Source organism: Heptranchias perlo, chromosome 1, assembly GCF_035084215.1.
Source record: "Heptranchias perlo isolate sHepPer1 chromosome 1, sHepPer1.hap1, whole genome shotgun sequence".
Taxonomy (NCBI): Eukaryota; Metazoa; Chordata; class Chondrichthyes; order Hexanchiformes; family Hexanchidae; genus Heptranchias; species Heptranchias perlo.
The window spans coordinates 91,924,748-91,946,637 of NC_090325.1; the positions used below are offsets into that span (position 1 = coordinate 91,924,748).

At 43.2% G+C, this 21,890-nt stretch overlaps 1 protein-coding gene across 1 annotated transcript in view; it reads right to left on the bottom strand.

Moving 5' to 3' along the window:
* Window positions 1-21,890, bottom strand: part of LOC137334425 (putative methyltransferase NSUN7) — a 153,552-nt gene that overhangs the window by 3,008 nt on the left and 128,654 nt on the right. Inside the window, 1 exon segment of the mRNA XM_067999150.1 lies at window positions 18,456-18,579. Coding sequence (XP_067855251.1) covers window positions 18,456-18,579 — 124 coding nt within the window.

Consider the following 21,890-nt stretch of genomic DNA (forward strand, 5'->3'; position numbering starts at 1 on the left):
TCTGGCTGTACAGCATCAGGTGCTGGTCGTGCCTGCAGAACAAACAGCTGATCTCATGGTACAATGCAGCAAGGTTAACTAATTTACATTAGTTCTATGCCAGTAGCATGCTGGCATTATGTAGGATGCTGCAAAAATCAAAGGAGCAGCAGCAGCAGCAGCAGCAGGATCAGGAGCAGCAGCAACAACAACGACGTGCATTTATATTGTACCTTTAATGTAGTAAAACGTCCCAAGGCATTTCACAGGAGCGTAATCAGATGTAAATTGACACCAAGCCAAAAAAACAAGTCATTAGGACTGGTGACCAAAAGCTTGGTAGGTTTTAAGGAATGTCTTAAAGGAGAAGAGAGAGTTGGAGGTGGGGGGGGGGACAGTTTTAGGGAGAGAATTCCAGAGCTTAGGGCCTAGATGGCTGAAGGCACAGTCGCCAATAGTGGGACAAAGGAAGTAGGGAACATAGGAAGATAGGAACAGGAGTAGGCCACTTAGCCCCTCGAGCCTGTTCTGCCATTCAACGAGATCATGGATGCACAAGTGGCCAGAGTTGGGGGAACGGAGAGATCTCAGAGGGTTGTAGGGATGGAGGAGGTTATAGAGATATGGAGGGGCGAGGCCATGGAGGGATTTGCACACGAGCATGAGAATTTTAAAATCGAGTCATTGCTGGACCGGGAGCCAATGTATGTCTGTGACCACAGGGTGATAGGTGAATGAGACTTGGTGTGCGTTCGGATACAGGAAGCAGAGTTTTGGATGAGCCCAAGTTTATGGAGGGTGGATGATGGGAGGCCAGCCAGGAGTGCATTGGAATAGTCAAGTCTAGAGGTAACAAAAGCGTGGATGAAGGTTATAACAGCAGATGAGCTGAGGTAGGGTGGCGATGGGCAATATTACGGAGATGGAAGTAGGCGATCTTGGTGATCGAGAATATGGGGTCAGAAGCTCAGCACAGGGTCAAATAGGAAGCTGAGGCTGCGAGCAATTTGGTTCAGTCTCAGACAGTGGCCGGGGATAGGGAATCGGTGGCTAGGGAACGGAGTTTGTGGCTGGGACCAAAGATAACGCAGTGGCAGTGGAGAGGTCAAGAAAGGTGGTAGCGAGGTAGAGCTGGGTATCATCAGCGTACATGTGGAACCTGACGTGTTTTCAGATTATATCACTAAGAAGCAGCTTGTAGATGAGAAATAGGAGGGGGCCAAGGAAAGATCCATGGGGGACTCCAGAGGTAACGGTGCAGGGGCAGGAAAAGAAGCCATTGCAGGAGATTCTCTGGCTACGACTGGATAGATAAGAGTGGAACCAGGCGAGGGCAGTCCCACTCAACTGGATAATGGAGGAGAGGTGTTGGAGGAGGAGGGTATGGTCAACGTGTCAAAGGCTGCAGACAAGTTGAGAAGGAAGAAGAGGGATAGTGCACCATGGTCACAGTCACATAGGATTTCATTTGTGACTTTGATTAGGGTCATTTCAGTTAAAGGTAAAATGGAATGGAAAAGAAAATTGGGTGCAGTGTAAAACGGGTTGCTGATTTGCTATTGCCCATTTTGCGCTTCCGACCAAGGCAAATTTTATTTAAATATTTGGTTTTAAAGCAAAATGTATTCAAACAAATTTTTAAAAAAAATTAGATGAAAAGTGGTTAAATTGTTAATTTTCTCCTAATGATTTTGAACAATAAGCTGGAAGATGATGATGAACTGCTTTAACACTGTGTATAGTGTCTACAGGACCTGGGAGAAGATACAGGAAAAGATAACATTCTGTAGGAACCAGGTAAGATAAGTTCATCAATAGTGCCATGTACCAGGTTGAGGATTCAAGATACCATGCCACAAAATGCTGCCTTTCAACTTATCCCACATGCACCATTTGTCCATCCCAAACCCTCAAACAACCTAACGGCTGTTTCATTGCATCTTATGCATGCTCATATTTCACAAGGCAACTTACAATAGAAAGCCTTACTATGCTTATCTTCCAGGGGCATAACGCATCAAACTACTGTAACACAAACGTGGTCACTTATTAACACACAAGACGGACATACGGCAGGCACCAGTGATTTCTTGCACTTTGGGAACTGCAGCAGTGTAGTGACGATGGGCAGCTGCATCATGCCATCCAATGGGAGAGCAGATAAAAGTGAAGACCATGCAGACTGATGCATCAGGCACCTGTTTGATTTGGGTGCAACTTATTGGCCGATAGTGCAGTGTTAACTAGCAGCGAATTACAAGCAAAGCAATTGAGGGAATTTCTGTCCCTGTGTTGCAATTTGCCTGCAGGTGTGCTTGCTGCGGATGGCAAAGCTCTGCAACTGACACCCAACTGGCCCACAGTAAGTTGAGGCACATATCCTCAGTCATTGACAGGGTAAGTGTGCCAAGATTTGCATATATGGGCTAGTTGATCTCTGGCAACCTTTCTTCATCTTGCACAACCTAAACCACAAAATACCGTATTTGAATAACTTTAAAAACAAATTTACCATAAGGGGTTAAAAAAAATGCTCCCCAAAATTTTTCTGAAATAAATATGAAAAATTTAAATATCAAATTTATGGGAAAATCTTTACTAATAACAACAGTGCAATAAAAATATTATAAACATTGAAAAAATTATAAAGAAACAATGGAGGTAATTTTAACCTAACCTGCCTGGTGGGAAATTAACATGGCACACCTGCAGGCAAATTGCACCACAGGGACAGATCTGATCCACTGCCCGTTTTACTTTCCATTGAAGTCAAGTAAAACCGGCAGCCAATCTGATCGTGTCAGTTTCCAACCGAGCAGCTTAGGTTAAAATTACCCCCTAAGCTTTTGCAATTTTTAGCCCTGCATTGGGAGAGCTTCTCTTGCTTCTATTTCAAATGGGCACTGAAGGGAAAAAGCATATTATGGTGCTTAGTGCTCTTCTAAATATGTTTGCATGAAACCGGACGCTTTAATAAGGCTTGCTCATCGTCGTGAGCATGCCACCACATTAAGAGCACAACAGCCTCATGCTTCTGTCCCCAGATGAGCTAATGCCTGGAACGCAGGAGTTCCATTTGGAATATAGCAACTTTGATAGGTGGAAGACAGGAGTAATTCTTTCCTGTTTGGAAAAGGATTCCTTTGAATAATAGGTTTTGTGTAGATACAATTAGGACGTTCCAGCAATGCCAGGACCCACTAGTTTGTTGGAGCATGCCTCTGCCAACTAGCCATTTAGATACAAGTGTATAGTCTCTGCCACTTCAGAAAGAGTGCCCAACAACAAACACTGTAGCCTAATAATATAAGCTAAATGGCAAAACTTTGAACTTTTACTGGATTCTGCCAACGTTAAACCTGAAGAATTTCATGTGGTTTCCCAATCTCAATATAGAAATTATAGGAATAGTTTCTTCAAATGATGTTGTACTATTGCCCAAGACATTAAAGCCGTATTAAAAAAGCACAGGAGGTGGTAAAATTAAAATCTTAGTGAACAATGTGCATTCAAATCCTTGAGACATAAGGCTCTAAATTCTGCAACTCTGGCACTCCCACTGTCACTTTGGCAAATACTGTGGGATGTCAGACCTATGGATAATTAGTATTAGTACCCAATTCTGCCAACGTTCTCACACATAAAAGTTGTATGACTGAGGAATTTATATAGATACTAGCTGATTTTCTGTGGCATTACTCATATAGAATTACATAATACACTTTTAAAATTAGTGAGTGTTCTACCATGTAATGCACAATTAATTATTCTGCTTCTCAATTGGATCAATGCTTAACTGGCTTCTTGTTTAAGGCCACAAAGTCTCATTGCTGTAAACATCCAGAGGTCAATTACAGATTAACTGTTGTTGGTGAGGGACTTTTGCAGAGTGAAGGGTACTTGTAAATTTCCAGCTCCAGATCAGGAGAAACCAGCATGAAATGACTATCTTTCTTTCTCTTTTATTTTTAAATATTTTGACACTGTAATGTGATAGATGGTCTCAAAACCATATTATATATTATTGGTCAATCTTCTATGGTGGTCCATATAATGTAGACGTAGAGAAGATGCTTCCACTTGCGGGGGAGACCAGGACTAGGGGCCATAAATATAAGATAGTCACTAATAAATCCAATAGGGAATTCAGGAGAAACTTCTTTACCCAGAGAGTGGTTAGAATGTGGAACTCGCTACCACAAGGAGTTGTTGAGGCGATTAGCATAAGAGGAAGCTAGATAAACACATGAGGGAGAAAGGAATAGAAGGATATGCTGATAGGGTTAGATGAAATAGGGTGGGAAGAGGCTCGTGTGAAGCATAAACACCAGCATACAGCTGCTGGGCCAAATGGCCTGTTTCTGTGCTGTACATTCTATGTAATTCTATGAGTCAAGACCAAGTGCAGTATTCAGGTCAAGCAGTGCTAGAGGGCATGGGGGCATATTCAAAAACCAAGGTGGGGAAGAAGGGAAGGGGAGTGGAAGAGGGGGACAAGGAAGAGGGAGGGAGGGGCGAAGGAGGGGTGGTAAAGGGAAGGAGGGAGAAGGAGAGGGAGGAAGAGGAAAGAAACGGGGAAAGGAAAAAGAGAGGTGAGGGCAAGAGGGAGAGGGGAAGAGGAAGAATAAGAGAAGAGGGAGGAGGAGAGAGGAGGAGGAGGGATGGGGGAATGGAAAAGAAAATAGGGAGGGAAAAGGAAAGGGAGGTGAAGGGAAGAATAAAGGGGAAGGGAACAGGCGGAGAGGAGTGGAGGACAGAAGAGGCAGAGGGAAAGAGAAATGAGGGCAGACTGGTAGAAAGGAGTGGGGAGGGAATAAGAGGAGAGGAGGGGAGGGGAGAGGGGGAAAGAGGATATATAAGTCAATTATGAAGTTAGGCTGTTACGTAATGTTAATTCAAAAGCAGGATACAAATTATATCGGAAACCTCTATCACAGCACCATCTACAAACAAAACAGGTACTGCATCCAAACATTAGCACTTTTAACACTGATTTTCCCATCGACAAAGCATAGCCGTTTTGAACGCGACCCACTCATTATGTATTACATGATTTATATCTAAATAGATGGTTACAGTTGTTAGGATATGGTTATGTAGTTTAGTTGTATTTTGAAAAAAATTATGAAGAGAATTTTAACTATGACTGATCAGATTGTCTAAAGTGGGTTTTAACTTATAGTAGCTCAAGGTATCTAAATTTGAACACTGTTCATCCAATGTTAGTAGGATTTATGCTGTAGAAAGACATGAAATGGAAGAAAGATACACAAAAGAGACACAAGTTTGAATGATTTGAGTAGAAAGAAGACATATAATGGAAACAAAACATAAAAACAAGTAGAGTACTTCAAATTGGCAGGTGGAACTGTCAGACTGTTCAAAATAATCAATAAGGATGTGCTTCCCTCAAGAGACTAGAGTACCCACATGCTTTTGTCTTAGATTTTAATCATCTCAATTATATCAGACCACTGAACCAGAGGGCAGATCATTTATCATCACTATGGAGGGGCTGAACTTTTCCTAAAAGTTTACTAACCTGTCATTTGATTAAAGACATTGTATATCCTTATATTTAATATGTCATTTTGGAATTAATGTTGAAGGCCATGAAGAGAAAGGTTATGATTGTTATGTTGTTATAAAGACTGTAGAAAACAGACTTGCAGTGTAAATGAATTCTAAAAGGCGGTGTTGAATTATCATTTGTGGTGTGCCACCAATATTCTGGAGTGATTATAGTAACTTTACAGTGCCCCATTATGTTCACATAAAACACTGGTTGTGACAATTTTTTTGAGTCATTAATATGCAAGTATGGTTCCTGAACCATTTAGGCATTACAAAATACCGTTCATATAAATCTAAATCCTGATCCACTTCTTCAGCTCACATTGTTTGAACAATGCCACGTCTGCACATGCCTAGGTTCAGCTGTTTGAATAGCATCAGACTGCTCAGAGGAAGTGACTCTCCTAAATTTTGGAGTGGAATCCAAAAAAATTTATTGTATAATCCTCTTTCAGTCTCCATCACTCAAATTTCTTGCACAATTTGATACCCCACTGAGCGTCTTCCTATATTGACGGATGCAGTGACTGGGGGTTAGTGGATGGTGAAAAATGGAGGAAGGAACGGCAATCTTTGTGTTTTTTGGCTTCATCTTCACTGCGGTGAATCCTTTCCTTCTCCGAAAGGGATTATTTCTGAATTGAGAAGGCATGATCAGATGCTGTATCTGTAGAGTCAGCTCTTTTAGGAAGTCTCTTGGAATGGCTTGCAGACTTTTGTTTAAAAAAACTTTCTGAAGCTGTCCAAAGGCACTTCCACCTGGTATACAATAAGATATTATTTGAAAAGAGGAGCACCATTAGATTTCATCTGCAAGTTCAGCAGGAAGTATGATATTTGAAAAACTGTACAGGAAGTACAGGACAACTACCCTGACACCTGTATCCAATACATTCCAATTGCTTAGCTATCTGGCTAATACTGTCCACAATATGTTAAGAGTTCCTAGCTACAGTAAGGATCTGATGTCAAATAAATCTAGGTACTATCTGTGCATGAACTTTACTGAGTAGCTGGTAACAGACCATGCACATTTGAAGCAATCAGTGAATGAAGATCACTTCCCCCATTCATTCATTAATTTTGATTGCTTCTCAGAATGGGCTGAAACTTTTTCCTGAACTGGGGACTTACTCTATTGGAAGATATCAGGAGACACAATAATTGACTAAGTGAAGAGAACTTTGCATCGCCTGCAAAACATGTTAGAACCTATCAATCTTGGATATCAGAGGCTGTTAGGAACAAACTTCGGCAAATTATTTATGTTACAATATGGGTAGCAATTGGGACCCTGGAAAATTTGGACGAGAAGAAATATCTACTAGCTCAATTAAACATCCATGCTTATCCAAGGATATAGCTGTGGTGCTTTTCAACTGAGAAGGAATGCTTGCATTCTAGACATCAAATGAGATAGGCACTGAATAAGGACTATGCCCTGTTCCCACTGCCGTGATCTCAGTCCTGAAGTGGAATCTTTCACACTGTCTGGTTGTCCTGCTCCTTGCCATTTTCTTCTTCCTCCTCAAAAGATAGTGGCCTAGAAATTCGGCCGTGCCAAGTCCATTTTTCAGGCGCTAAACGGCCTCCCAAGTTTCTAATATGGCGGACAGGAAGTGCACACTCATTATGAGATGGAAGTGCGCCACCCGGCATGTTGGTAAATGCCAAAAAATCATCGTGCAGTGCCCACATCTGGCATTAGGCCCCTTATTTGCGTATGCAAAGGGACTAACGTCTGTTTGAGGCCCGCGCTGCAAGATTGCTTTGCCCCAAGGCGGCCAGCGCCAGCTGCGCTCAGGAAAACCCCTCAGATAATGAAGCTGTCCGTGCCTGCATGCAGCAAGACCTGGACAACAATCAGGCATGGGCTCATGAGTGGCAAGTAACATTCGCGTCAGACAAGTGCCAGGCAATGACCACCTCCCCTTGACATTCAACGGCATTACCATCGCCGAATCCCCCACCATCAACATCCTGGGGGTCACCATTGACTAGAAACTTAACTGGACCAGCCATATAAATACTGTGGCTTCAAGAGTAGGTCAGAGGCTGGGTATTCTGTGGCGAGTGACTCACCTCCTGACTCCCCAAAGCCTTTCCACCATCTACAAGGCACAAGTCAGGAGTGTGATGGAATACTCTCCACTTGCCTGGATGAGTACAGCTCCAACAACACTCAAGAAGCTCGACACCATCCAGGACAAAGCAGCCCACTTGATTGGCACCCATCCACCACCCTAAACATTCACTCCCTCCACCACCAGCGCACTGTGGCTGCAGTGTGTACCATCCACAGGATGCACTGCAGCAACTTGCCAAGGCTTCTTCGACAGCACCTCCCAAACCCGCTACCTCTACCACCTAGAAGGACAAGGGCAGCAGGCACATCGGAACAACACACCATCCTGACTTGGAAATATATCGCCGTTCCTTCATCATCGCTGAGTCAAAATCCTGGAACTCCCTTCCTAACAGCATTGTCGGAGAACCGTCACCACACGGACTGCAGCGGTTCAAGGCGGCGGCTCATCACCACCTTCTCAAGGGCAATTAGGGATGGGCAATAAATGCTGGCCTCGCCAGCGACGCCACTTTCCATGAATAAATTTTTAAAAACAGGCCTACACACGGCCTAATAGGTGCTTGAAGGAACCGCCTAATAAGCTACTAACAACAAGGTAATTTTAAAAAATATGCTTACCTGAATGTGGAGCCGGGTGGAGCAGGAGTGCTTCTCCAGACCCCACACTGAAAGAACGCGGACCACTGCCATACACCGATACACCCACCTCCCGATCGCCGCACTCCACCCCGATGGATGCCAACACACACTCCCCCGGATTAACAACAATCGCCGCTACCTCCCCCCACCAGCCACCACAACCCCCCGACCCGAACACCACTCTTCCCGGTCACCCCCCTTCTTTACTTACCTGAGAGAAGCTGTTGCACGTCGCAGGCGAGCTGCCTGCTGCTCTCCACAGCTTGCCAGCTCAATGGAAATGAGACCCGTGACCCAATATCGGGGCACCTCAGGCTTCACCATTCAGGTGCAGGGATTATTCCCTGCACCTGTATTACGAGGCCATAAAAGAATATTTACGCTTCTACATAGCCTCACCAATTTTATTGAAGCCACAAAAATACAAAAGTGGGTTTAGTGGTTGAGGCAGAAACTTGGTCAACATTCCAGATTAAATTAGATAGGTGGATGAAGAAAAAGGGGATAAAGGGATTATGGGAACAGGATAGATAAACGTATTTGGGATTATTTGCTCATGTGGAGGGTAAACGCTAACATGGGTTGGTTAGGCTGAATGGCTTATAATATAACTTCTATGTATTTCTATGTAAAGGCTGCCTTAGGATCGATCAGCATCAAAGTCCTATGAAATGGTCCTGTTTGGTTTGGTACCATTGTAACAAAAAATTATGTGTTTTTGTCTAATATTGTTTTGCTAGCTGTCATTTTAAAACTCAGTTATTGTACAGAGGGATTTTAACTGTCAAAGTGCTTGGTCTATTCAATGCAATGTTTCAAGGTATGTTGTTGTGGTCTTCATTGTGACAGGCTTGAGATAGTCTGACCCACAATTTTCAAATGTATACAGACTTCAGAATTGGTTGAGTTTGTATTTGACTGACAGTCTCACTTTGAATCAAAGGCCAGCTAGCCAAGACACAAGAACACTGAAGTTCTGCAAGGGTTCTACTGATTCTGCCTGGGGATTCTGTTGGGCTCCCAGCGGAGTTATGGTGGGAGACCCGCAGCACTTAAAATGATTGCATTCAAATCCAATAGGACCTATTGTATATTGGCCATAAGCGTGGTTGACCAGCGCCAGCTCAACTGAAGTGGGCCACAGTGGTTGCCAATCAGGATAAGACCGGAAAAAACGGCAGAACGCTGTAAACATGTATTACAAATAAAATTTGAACGACTTGGCAAGAACATGAAAGAAACTCCTTTTAACATGTTCTAAGACTGTAGGAGAGTCCACAACTGTTTTGAGGACAAACAAAGAGCTGATAAAGTGTACTTGTAAACTTTTTCTGGTGCAAGGAGCAAGAGAGAGACCTGTTCAATCTGTGAGGAAGATAACTCAGTGCCCTACATGCTCATTAGCAAGTACACAGATACTTACGTACTTTTTCTTTTATTATCCTAACCCTTTCCAAGTCCCGTTCACCCATGACCCCTGTGCTCGCTGACCTACATTGGCTCCAGGTCCGGCAACGCCTCAATTTTAAAATTCTCATCCTCGTGCTCAAATCCTTCCATGGCTTCACCACCACCACCACCGCCACCGCCCCCCCCCCCCCCCACCCATTCTCTGTAACCTCCTCCAGCCTGACAAACCTCCGCGATCTCTGCGGGTCCTCCAATTCTGGCCTCTTGCGCACCCTCGATTTTAATCGCTCCACCACTGGCGTCCATGCCTTCAGCTTTCTGGGCCCTAAGCTCTGGAATTGCCTCCCTAACCCTCTCCGCCTCCACTGCTTTCTCCTCCTTTAAGTCGCTCCTTAAAGACCTACCTCTTTGACCAAGCTTTTAGTCACCTGTCCTGATGTCTTTACGTGGCTCAATGTCAAATTTTGTCTGATAATGCTCCTGTGAAGTGCACTGTGACATTTTTACTACATTAAAGGTGCCTTAATAATGCAAGTTGTTGTTGTGTGATTGGAATATGATACAGTGACAGTGTTCAACCTGATGGTAGCAGAAAGGTTTCTTAGTTCCCATCCCCCACCCCACTTCTTAAAAGATTAGGAGCAGCACTAGACGTACCGAAAAATGAGGTGCCAACCTGGTGAAGCTACAACACAGGACTATATGCATGCTAAACAGCGGAAGCAACATGCTATAGACAGAGCAAAGCGATTCCACAACCAACGGATCAGATCAAAGCTCTGCAGTCCTGCCACATCCAGTCGTGAATGGTGGTGGACAATTAAACAACTAATGGGAGGAGGAGGCTCTGCAAACATCCCCATCCTCAATGATGGCAGAGTCCAGCACGTCAGTGCAAAAGACAAGGCTGAAGCGTTTGCAACCATCTTCAGCCAGAAGTGCCGAGTGGATGATCCATCTCGGCCTCCTCCCGATATCCCCACCATCACAGAAGCCAGTCTTCAGCCAATTCGATTCACTCCACGTGATATCAAGAAACAGCTGAGTGCGCTGGATACAGCAAAGGCTATGGTCCCCGACAACATCCCGGCTGTAGTGCTAAAGACTTGTGCTCCAGAACTAGCTGTGCCTCTAGCCAAGCTGTTCCAGTACAGCGACAACACTGGCATCTACCCGACAATGTGGAAAATTGCCCAGGTATGTCCTGTCCACAAAAAGCAGGACAAATCCAATCCGGCCAATTACTGCCCCATCAGTCTACTCTCAATCATCAGCAAAGTGATAGCACTGTCGACGACACCTTCCATCAAGTGGCACTTACTCACCAATAACCTGCTCACCCATGCTCAGTTTGGGTTCCACCAGAACCACTCGGCTCCAGACCTCATTACAGCCTTGGTCCAAACATGGACAACAGAGCTGAACTCCAGAGGTGAGGTGAGAGTGACTGCCCTTGATATCAAGGCAGCATTTGACCGAGTGTGGCACCAAGGAGCCCTAGTAAAATTGAAGTCAATGGGAATCAGGGGAAAACTCTCCAGTGGCTGGAGTCATACCTAGCACAAAGGAAGATGATAGTGGTTGTTTGAGGCCAATCATCTCAGCCCCAGGGCATTGCTGCAGGAGTTCCTCAGGGCAGTGTCCTAGGCCCAACCATCTTCAGCTGCTTCATCAATGACCTTCCCTCCTTCATAAGGTCAGAAATGGGGATGTTCGCTGATGATTGCACAGTGTTCAGTTCCATTAGCAACCCCTCAAATAATGAAGCAGTCCGAGCCCGCATGCAGCAGGACCTGGACAACATCCAGGCTTGGGCTCATAAGTGGCAAGTAACATTTGCGCCAGACAAGTGCCAGGCAATGACCATCTCCAACAAGAGAGTGTCTAACCACCTCCCCTTGACATTCAATGGCATTACCATCGCCGAATCCCCCACCATCAACATCCTGGGGGTCACCATTGACCAGAAACTAAACTGGACCAGCCATATAAATACTGTGGTTACAAGAGCAGGTCAGAGGCTGGGTATTCTGCGGCGAGTGACTCACCTCCTGACTCCCCAAAGCCTTTCCACCATCTACAAGGCACAAGTCAGGAGTGTGATGGAATACTCCCCACTTGCCTGGATGAGTGCAGCTCCAACAACACTCAAGAAGCTCGACACCATCCAAGATAAAGCAGCCCGCTTGATTGGCACCCCATCCACTACCCTAAACATTCACTCCCTTCACCACCGGCGCACTGTGGCTGCAGTGTGTACCATCCACAGGATGCACTGCAGCAACTCGCCAAGGCTTATTCAACAGCACCTCCCAAACCTGCGCCCGCTACCGCCTAGAAGGACAAGAGCAACAGGCACATGGAAACAACACCACCTGCACGTTCCCCTCCAAGTCACACACCACCCCGACTTGGAAATATATCACCGTTCCTTCATCGTCGCTGGGTCAAAATCCTGGAACTCCCTTCCTAATAGCACTGTGGGAGAATCTTCACCACACGGACTGCAGCGGTTCAAGAAGGCGGCTCACCACCACCTTCTCAAGGGCAATTAGGGATGGGCAATAAATGCCGGCCTCGCCAGTGACGCCCACATTCTATGAACGAATAAAAAAAATTACCTATTTATGGCATTGATTTCCCCCATGTTTGATTGCAGTTTGTTTTCTGCATTGACAAGGTCCCTTCTTCATCCTTTCCTTTATGCTCTCTGACCTGGAACCCTCGGAACTTTTTTTAAATGTGTATTTCTTGGCTCAGTGCACCAAATTGATTTTTCTGCTGTTACTATTTTCAAATGAATGAAGCATTAGATGCAGCAGCGGCTGATAGAAAAGGCTATTGTGCGACACCGTAAAGAAGTAGGGTGGTAATGGTAGAATTATATTTTTATATAAATAGATTAGCTTAAAGCAAGCAGGGTGGTAATGGTAGAATTCAAACATGGGGTTAATAAGTTTTGGGTGATACAACATTAAGCTAGAACCTGGACCACACATGAACAAACAACATGGCAGGAAGGAAGACAGGATATAAAATGGTTGAAAGATGGAACTCGTTGTAAAAGGCAGAAGGAAGAACATCAAGAAGAGGCAGGGGATATGACTCCACCGAGAGGAGTGGATAATACTGTTTTGCTTATTCCTCTGTACTATTTCTAAAGTTATTGTATTTATTTATTTACTTATTCCATATCAATAAAGTCATTACACAACCAATATGGAGTCTCCCTTGGATAATTACAGTACCAAACTCTTAACGGGATGACAAGCTAGATTTATCGCTCGTTCACAGTCAATGAGCATAAAATCTAGCAGTGCCTCCCAGTGGTGTTTCAACTTATTCATTTGTATGTGGTAGCTGAATATTCTCAAAAATATTTACCTTTCATTATTAAATGAGTTAGAATTCTATTATTTTTAAACTTATTTGTTTAATACGAATGAGGTACATTTTCTACTGCTTTGGTAATGCATTGTTGCTTTGACGTCTTCCTTGACTTCTGTGCAGCCTTCAGCACATTCAACCACACCATCCTCCTACAACACCTCTCCTCCGTTGCCCAGATCAGTGGGACTGCCTTCGCTTGGTTCCACCCTTACCTATCCAATTGTAGCCAGAGTATCTCCAACAACAATGGCTTCTCTTCCTGTCCCACATCATTACCTCGGAGTCCCACCGGGATCTATCTGTGCCCCTTCCACTTCCTCATCTACCTGCTGCCCCTTGGCAACATCATCCGAAAACATGGGTCAGGTTCCACATGTATTGTGACAACACCCAGTCCTGTCTCTCGAACAACTCTCTCGACCTGTCCACCAACTCTGTTATCAGATGGAGTGTCCAACATTCAGTCTTGGATGAGCTGTAATTTCCTCAAGCTAAATATTGGGAAGAACAAAACCATCATCTTTGGTGCTCACCGCAAATTCCGTACCCTTGCTACCAATTCCATCCCCCTCCTCGGCCATTGTCTTAGGTTGAAGCAGACTATTTGCAAACTCAGCATCCTATGTGACCCCGAGTTGAACTTCCAACCCCATATCCTATCCATCACAAAGACTGCCTACTTCCACCTCCGTAACATCGCCTGCCTCAGCCCATTTGCTACCAAAACCGTCATCCACGTCTTTGTCATCTCCAGATTCGACGATTCCAATACTCTCCTTGCTGACCTCCCAGGCTCCTCTATCCATAAACTTCAGCTCATCAAAAACTCTGTTGCCCGTTCCCTATCCCACATCAATACTCGCTCACCCATCACCTCTGTCCTCGCTCACCTACATTGGCTTCCGGACCCCCAACATCAAGAATTTATCTTTCTTATCCATGTGTTTAAATCCCTTCATGACCTCGACTCGCCCTTTCTCTATAACCTTCTCCAGCCCTACAGCCCCTCCCTCGAACTCTCCATTCCTCTCATTCTGGCCTCCTGGGCATCACTTCTTCTCTTTGCCACATCTCTGGTGGCACCATATGCTGAAATTCCCTCCCAAAACCTCTGTGCCTTTCCACCTCCCTCTCATCCTTTAAGATGCTTCTCAAAAACTCACCTCTTTGATCATGCTTTTGGCCACTCCTCGTAATTGCTCGTTCTTTGGCTTGGCATCCATTTTGTGATTGTGCCTCTGTGAGGCACTTTGGGGCATTTTTCTACATTAAAAGGTACTAAATCATTGTAAGCTGTTGTTGTTAAGCAAATATTTGTTGAGACTGCAAGAAAATGCCAATAAGCGACTACATACTCTGCATTTGGACTTGTCCAATACCAAAGTTAATGGACAGAAAATTGTGGTGAATGTGCCCACAGTTTCCCAAGATGAGCTCCTGGCAGGCATGGCTCCATGCTGGGAGCATGCACTCAGAAACTCAGTCCTTATGGCTCGCCTTAGACTGTACTGAGCTAGCAGGAATGGCATAGCTGTAGAGTATGGTAGGTATCAGATTTGTGGTCTCACACCAGATAGAAAATACTTGCATCAACTTAAAAAAGCACCATAAATGAGGCCATTTGCCTCACTTCTCACCAGGCATCACAGGCCGATAATCTGGTACACTAAGAAACTTGTTTCAAGAACCCTACTAGTGAGAATTGGAGAAAAAATCTATGTGAGTATACTTTGGTTCATATTCCAGGTTTCAGATTCCATTCTCACAAGTTGTAGTGTAATGAAAGGTGGAAGTAAAAACCTTCGGTGTGGTCCATTCTAATTTCTGGCCTCAGGTGTGATTGCTTCAGTTGTGCAAATAAACTAAATTTGTATTTCATATAACACAAACACTCATGGCTTTCGGACAAATGGTGAAGCTTTTGAAATTCTTGACCACCTAGATTTTCTGATTGGGCAGGATGGTACAAGAAAAGCACTCACCTGATCAGTTTCTTGAAAGAAAATGTTAATGTTTTCGCGTTATAACTGAACTTTCCAAAACCAATTTCAAAGTAGTTTTTTTATATAATGTATCAACATTAATCGAAGTGGACAATAACAAATGTTCAATCAATGGGGGAATAAAAAAAATGAGAGGTTATAACTATGATAGTCACTAATAAATCCAGTAGGGAATTCAGGAGAAACTTCTTTACCCAAAGAGTGGTAAAAATGTGGAACACACTACCACAAGGGGTGGTTGAGGCAAATAACATAGATGCATTTAAGGTAGATATGCATAAGAGGGAGAAAGGAATAGAAGGATATGCTGATAGAGTTAGATGAAGAGGGGTGAGAGGAGGTTCATGTGAAGCATAAACACCAGCATAGACCTGTTGGGCCGAAAGGCCTGTTTCTGTGCTGTACACTCCATGTAATTAAAAAAAAGGATTATCTTTTTCCTATGAAGAACTATGAAAAGTTAAACATTTCAAAATGGTTGATGTGATGATGTCATTCAATGCATGTCACATGACTAAATTCACATTACAGGGTAGAATTTGGTCTGCGTCCTTTTTCAGGCGCCAAATCAATCCTGTGCACGCAGCTCACACCTGAACATGTGGCTGCCGTTAAATAGAGAAATTGGTCCTAGTGGCTCATTAATATTGAACAAGTGGGCTGCCAACCCTACTTGCACTGTTCATGGCAGCTCATCTAATTGGAGGCCTGAAAATGCGTGTCCCTGATGCTAGTTAATGGTAGCATGCCCCTCTTACAGGGGAGGGGCACTTTGGCTACTGAACACTGGAATCTGCCATGGACAATTCAGACATGCTTGACACAGCTGTGGTGGGGGTCCCCAGATTCTCAGGTGCTGTACTGGGGATTCTGGTGGATGTAATCCACTGGAGGAGTACGATGCTGTTCCCACAAGGGAGGGGTCAAAAAGTCTCCAGACAAGTGGCCAGGCAGCAGTGGCAAGAGGTGACAGAAGTCAATGCCAGGAGCACTGCACCCAGGACATGGTTGCAATGCTGCAAGTTCAATGACCTCACCAGGGTTGCTAAGGTAGGACTCCTAACTCATATCAGCATTACGCTCTCTTCAGGCCTGAACCACCTGTAGTCCCATTACTTACAAACCTTCCCTCCCTGCTTCCCTTCACTCTCTTACGATCACTGCACCATACTTCACTCCACCTCCTTCTGCTACTACTCACGCATTCCATACCTGCTACTCCTCTCATTATTACTTCCCTCACACATCTCTGCCACTTTCGCACAATATCCACTCTAATCGCCGATGACAAGCATATCCTCAAAACATATCACTGGGCTACCACTAACATTCTTTCTTGCAGGACAAGCTGAAAACATCACAAGCAAGCCATACTTTACAAGTAAGACCTTCCTTCAGCAATGCAACGTCTCGTATCACATCTTCACATGAATCCTATCCTTCTTCATCACAAGGTGGGACGCACTTGATCGCTGCAGTCATAATTACTGTGTGCCACAAAGTATAACAACTATTCTGTCTTCTTCTTAACAACAGGATACAGATGCAGACAACCGTCAAAAGGATGGTTGTCTCATGAAATTGACTCTGGTAACTGCTAGGAGCACCGAAAGACTTGAATTATAGGACTGCCATGGCAAACAGTTTCAGGCAATGGTGGACATTACAGCACTCTAACTACTCAATGAAAATAACTAAGTCCAAAATACAGTTTAAATTATTATATTGCAGTGGGTTTCCTGCTATACCATAATCTGATGAATCATATCAATTGCATGGTGTATTATAACATCTGAATCACCTATCTGAACTACAACTTTGTAGCATACTATAAATCCACTTTATTTTACACAAAATTGTCTAATTGAATTTCCTCATGACCAGAATGAAACATAAAAGGATTGCTGAAAATGAATCTTGCTTGGACAGAATTAACTTCTCAATTTCATTAGAACTTTTAACTGTTTTGGTGGGAGAAAAAAGTGAAGATATTTGCACCCTCAGTATCTGATTAAAATGAGGGAGAAAATAGTCCAGTTTAATGATTAAGCAGAATAACTTTTCCTCTGTTTTCCCCTCTTCTGAAGGTGATAATTCATTCTGCAGTGAAGTTCCAAAGGAGTCAGCCACCCTCCAGCATTTTCACCCATGCAATCATTCTTCATGTACGAACCTTGACAGGGTATGTTGGAAGGCTATTCAACTTGGGGGCATCACAGTTGAGCACTATTCTGTCCTCAAATGATTTCCACACACATTTTCCAATCGGGATCATTGAATAGTAATGAGGAATAGAAATCCATTAGGGGGTTGGAATAAAAAAGTGAGGAAGTTATGTTTCAGTTGTGCAGAGCCTCGGTCAGACCTCATCTGGAGTACTGTGTTCAGTTTTGGGCACCGAACCTCAGAAAAGATATATTGGCCTTGGCGGGGGTATAGCACAGATTCACCAGAATGATACTGGGGCTTAAATTAAAGATTTAAATTGAGGACAGGTTGCATAAACTTGGTTTGTATTCCCTTGAATTTAGAAGGTTGAGAGGTGATCTAATCGAAGTGTTTAAAATGATAAAAGGGATTCTATAGCATAAATACAAAGAAACTCTTTCCTCTGGAGCAGGAATCCAGAATCAGGGGGCATAATCTTAAAATTAGAGTTGGACAATTTAGGAGTGAAATCAGGAATTACTTTTTCACACAAAGGGAGGTGGAAATCTGGAACTTGGATGCTGGGACAATTGATATTGTCAAGACTGACAAGGTATCAAGGGTAATGGAGTAAGGACGAGTAAATGGAGTTGAGGTACAGATTAATCAGGATCGAATAAAATGTCAGAAACAAGGGCTAAATGGCCTACTCCTATACCTATGTAACCCTGGTTCATTTTTCCCTTTTCCTACCCCAGAGAAGCTGCTCTGACTAAGATCAGATAAGCAAAAATGAAGGGATCAAACCTGGGTTCTTCATGACATGCATGACTCATTATCACACCTGGCAGAGTATTTAACCAATAAGCCACTGAGAGATCTCCTGATACACCGAATAAAAGTGGTTCCCTATCATACTATAATCCATGTTAAAAAAAAAGTTGCTGTAAAATATATTTCTGCTGTTTAGTATTATGCAATTTCATCCAGAAGATAGAAATATCTTGCTAAATCCTCAATTTCAAAATTCTGTGCTATGTAGTGATTAGTACAGCATCTTTGATGAAAAACACATCTGCTTCATTAAAATTCAAACACTCTAACAGTTCCTGTTGCTGTCAATGTTTAACTAGTGGACTGATTATTTGATTTGGAACTGCAAATCAGATAAATTCAAAAATGTGTAACATTTGCAAAAATCTAACTTTCAATATGGAACCCACCTCTCGAGTTAATACAGCAATAAAACAGCCATTGACTTGTTCCGATGGTTCAATCTTGAAGAATTTATCAGCTGCGCAGGTTATTTCCGATGGACAACATAGAGGAATAACAGGGGCACTTAGCCTGTGGAAAACAAAAATAGGTGAGCTTGAACCTTGTTTTAAAAATGATAACATTTTGGCAGTAGTTGAGGTTCTTATAACACATTCATGGCAAATCTTCGATTGAAAACAAAGAAAAAGGTAGGAAAATTAACTGAGGAGATTGACCTGTAATGAGACCAGTAAGCATTGATCCCCACTCCTGTGAAGTGGATGCTACCAGACATTATCCCACCATGTCAGCTCTACATACGGCAGCTGCAAATGAATGTTTGCAGGGTTTCACAAATTAGTCCTGCAAACACAGGTTAACTGAAACTATAGATTTTAAGAAGATTTGCCAGCAGGGCGGTACTCTACAGATATGTACCCATTTATTATACATGCCCATAGCATCACTCTCCTCTTTAATACAAAGTTTAAAACAATGTATTTTCAAAAGTAAACCTGTGGAGATATCATACATACATATGACTTAAATTAGTATAACCTTTGGACTAAGATGTCCAAGACTAAGTCAATAAGATGTACTTTTCACTATGGCTTATTGGGCTACTGAAAATTTCTTTAATCTAAGAATAAGGGAGTTGATATTTTGTCTTGTTCTATTTGTTTTGTTTCAGTTTGGTTGAAAGTGATCTATCCAACCAACCTAAGGCCAGACCATTAACTATCCCCAAACCGTCCTGCAAGAATTCACAAGTCCCATAAACAGCCTATACCAGTATCCTGTTAGCAGTCAGCATCAATTCACAAATTAAAGAAATACTCATAGTCCACATCTCAAGGTATAAGCAGCAGACAGTTCCAGTAACCATAACGTTCTGTGTATATTCCATCCTATCCTTCACATGCCTACAAAAGCATTCGCAAATAAGCCCAGATTTTGTGAGAATGGCAAAAATGGGTTTGAGCTGGCCTACAGCGTAGGCGGCACCAATTTTGTGATTGGAGTTCCTCCTTCTAATTTGAATAGGCTACAGGAAAAGCTTGCTCCGACAGCTTGGCCTATAGAACATGGCTGGGGAGTATACAATCCAGCAAGGCAACAATTCTTAAAATCGACTGCAGCTTACTATTAAAGAACAAGTTGTGGTAGTACCAGTTACGTCGACTAATTGTTTGCAATGGCATAATGGAGGCATATGGGCAATACTGTTCTCTTTGATGCTGACGAGTTGGAGGTCATGCAGCAGGAGATTCACGAAAGAATGGTGGCTTTATTTGGGGCTGAAAGCCACCCTCTAGTAAAATCAAGGTGCAAGATTAGTTGGGGGAGGTCAATGCAGTCACCCAGACCCATAAAACTTAGCTGCAAATGAAGAAGACAAAGGAAAATGTGATCCTCACTTTTGTATACATTTCTTGTGGGACCCATGAAACATGGCACAAAACTAATTTGGGAATTGTGACACCCTCTGAGAGGTACTATTTCAAGTCTTTTTTCTTTTGCACACACTCTCATTGTACCCAATCTGGATGACCCTTTTTTCTTGCATTGGAGATGGCAGAATGTGGAACAGCAAACAGATGCTCAGGCCTCCTGGCTGAGGTAGTCCTCTGCTTTGAGGGGGGGTTTCCTGGTAGGGTCAGCAGTCATGGATGCAGAGTGTAACCCTGGCCTTCTAAGAGCCATTCACCCATGTTTCTTTTCCTTCCATAAATGCAAGCACTTGGATTATCACAGAATGAAGGCTACTTTCCTGGATAACAGCCATTGATGTGCATGATGATGTTTCTGTAGTCAGATACCAGCTGAACATTAATTGAACACAAACCCTTACTGTTCATGCAGGCCACAGATGAGGAGCCCTGATGTCCACAGGTGGCAGGTGACACCTTGCACTTGAAGGAACCCTGCCAGGTGGTGAAAGCTCTGTGTTCCGTCCAGCTTATGTCTCCTTTCCTTAATATTTTAGTATTTTCACTTGCTTGATGCATGTGTGCACTGCAGACTTTCTGACATGGCAAATCTCTCAAGGAATGCCTTGGAAAGATCCAGTAGAACGAAAGCTTCATTCTGTGGTAATCTTTACCTCTACAGGAAGAGTAGTACCTCTTCCAGATGTTGTCTGTATGACATCCTGTAGCAGATGGCACAACTTTGCAATAGCCTGTTTTGTGAAGCAGATGTTGCAAAGACAGGTTTCCTTGGACATCACCAGGTATGTGTGTAAGGGTCTATAAACAGTCTCCAACTACAGCCAAAACATCATAGGTGTTGTTGCACCTACTCCTGTTGGCCCTTAATAACTCCTTTTCATTATTCAAATTATGCAGCACCAAAAAAATGCTCATTTTCTCCACTTTCTACAGTGTGATTAAATGCCAGCAGCAACTAAAAATATTAAAGGAAAGTATTTTTAGAAAAAAATCCTAAAAGGTACAAAATTAGCAGAGGATCCAGTTAACTATTGCATGGAGCAAAATGCAGAATAATGCAATTAAAAACAACTGAGATGTTCATTTTTTTTTGTTATTTGTTCTTAGGTTATGGGCAATGGGTAAGGCCACATTCATTTGCCCATCTCTAATGTCCAGAGAAGTTGATGTACAGTAGAAAAAGAGGATAGCATGCTGGAAATCCCAAGAAAACTAATATTGAGTCGGGGACAGGGACTCGATAAAATTAACATAAGTAAAGCAACAGTAATGAAGAAAATAACAACACTAAAAGAGTGACAAATCCCCAGGACCAGATGGTTTCCATCCCAGAGTTTTAAAGGAAGTTGGTGAGCAGATTGCAGATGCCCTAACTATAATCTTTCAAAGTTCTCTAGATTCAGGAACTGTCCCTCTAGATTGGAAATTGCACATGTCACTCCGCTTTTTAAGAAAGGAGAGAGGGGGAAACCAGGGAATTATAGACCAATTAGCCTGACATCTGTTGTGGGGAAATTGCTGGTGTCTATAATTAAGGATAGGGTGACTGAACACCTCGAGAATTTTCAGTTAATCAGGGAGAGCCAGCATGGATTTGTGAAAGGTAGGTCGTGCCTGACAAACCTGATTGAATTTTTTGAAGAGGTGACTGAAGTAGTGGACAGGGGAATGTCAATGGATGTTATTTATAAGGACTTCCGGAAGGCATTTGATAAGGTCCCACATAAGAGACTGTTAGCTAAGATAGAAGCCCATGGAATCGAGGGAAAAGTACGGACTTGGTTAGGAAATTGGCTGAGCGAAAGGCGACAGAGAGTAGGGATAATGGGTAAGTATTCACATTGGCAGGATGTGACTAGTGGAGTCCCGCAGGGATCTGTCTTGGGGCCTCAATTATTCACAATATTTATTAACGACTTAGATGAAGGCATAGAAAGTCTCATATCTAAG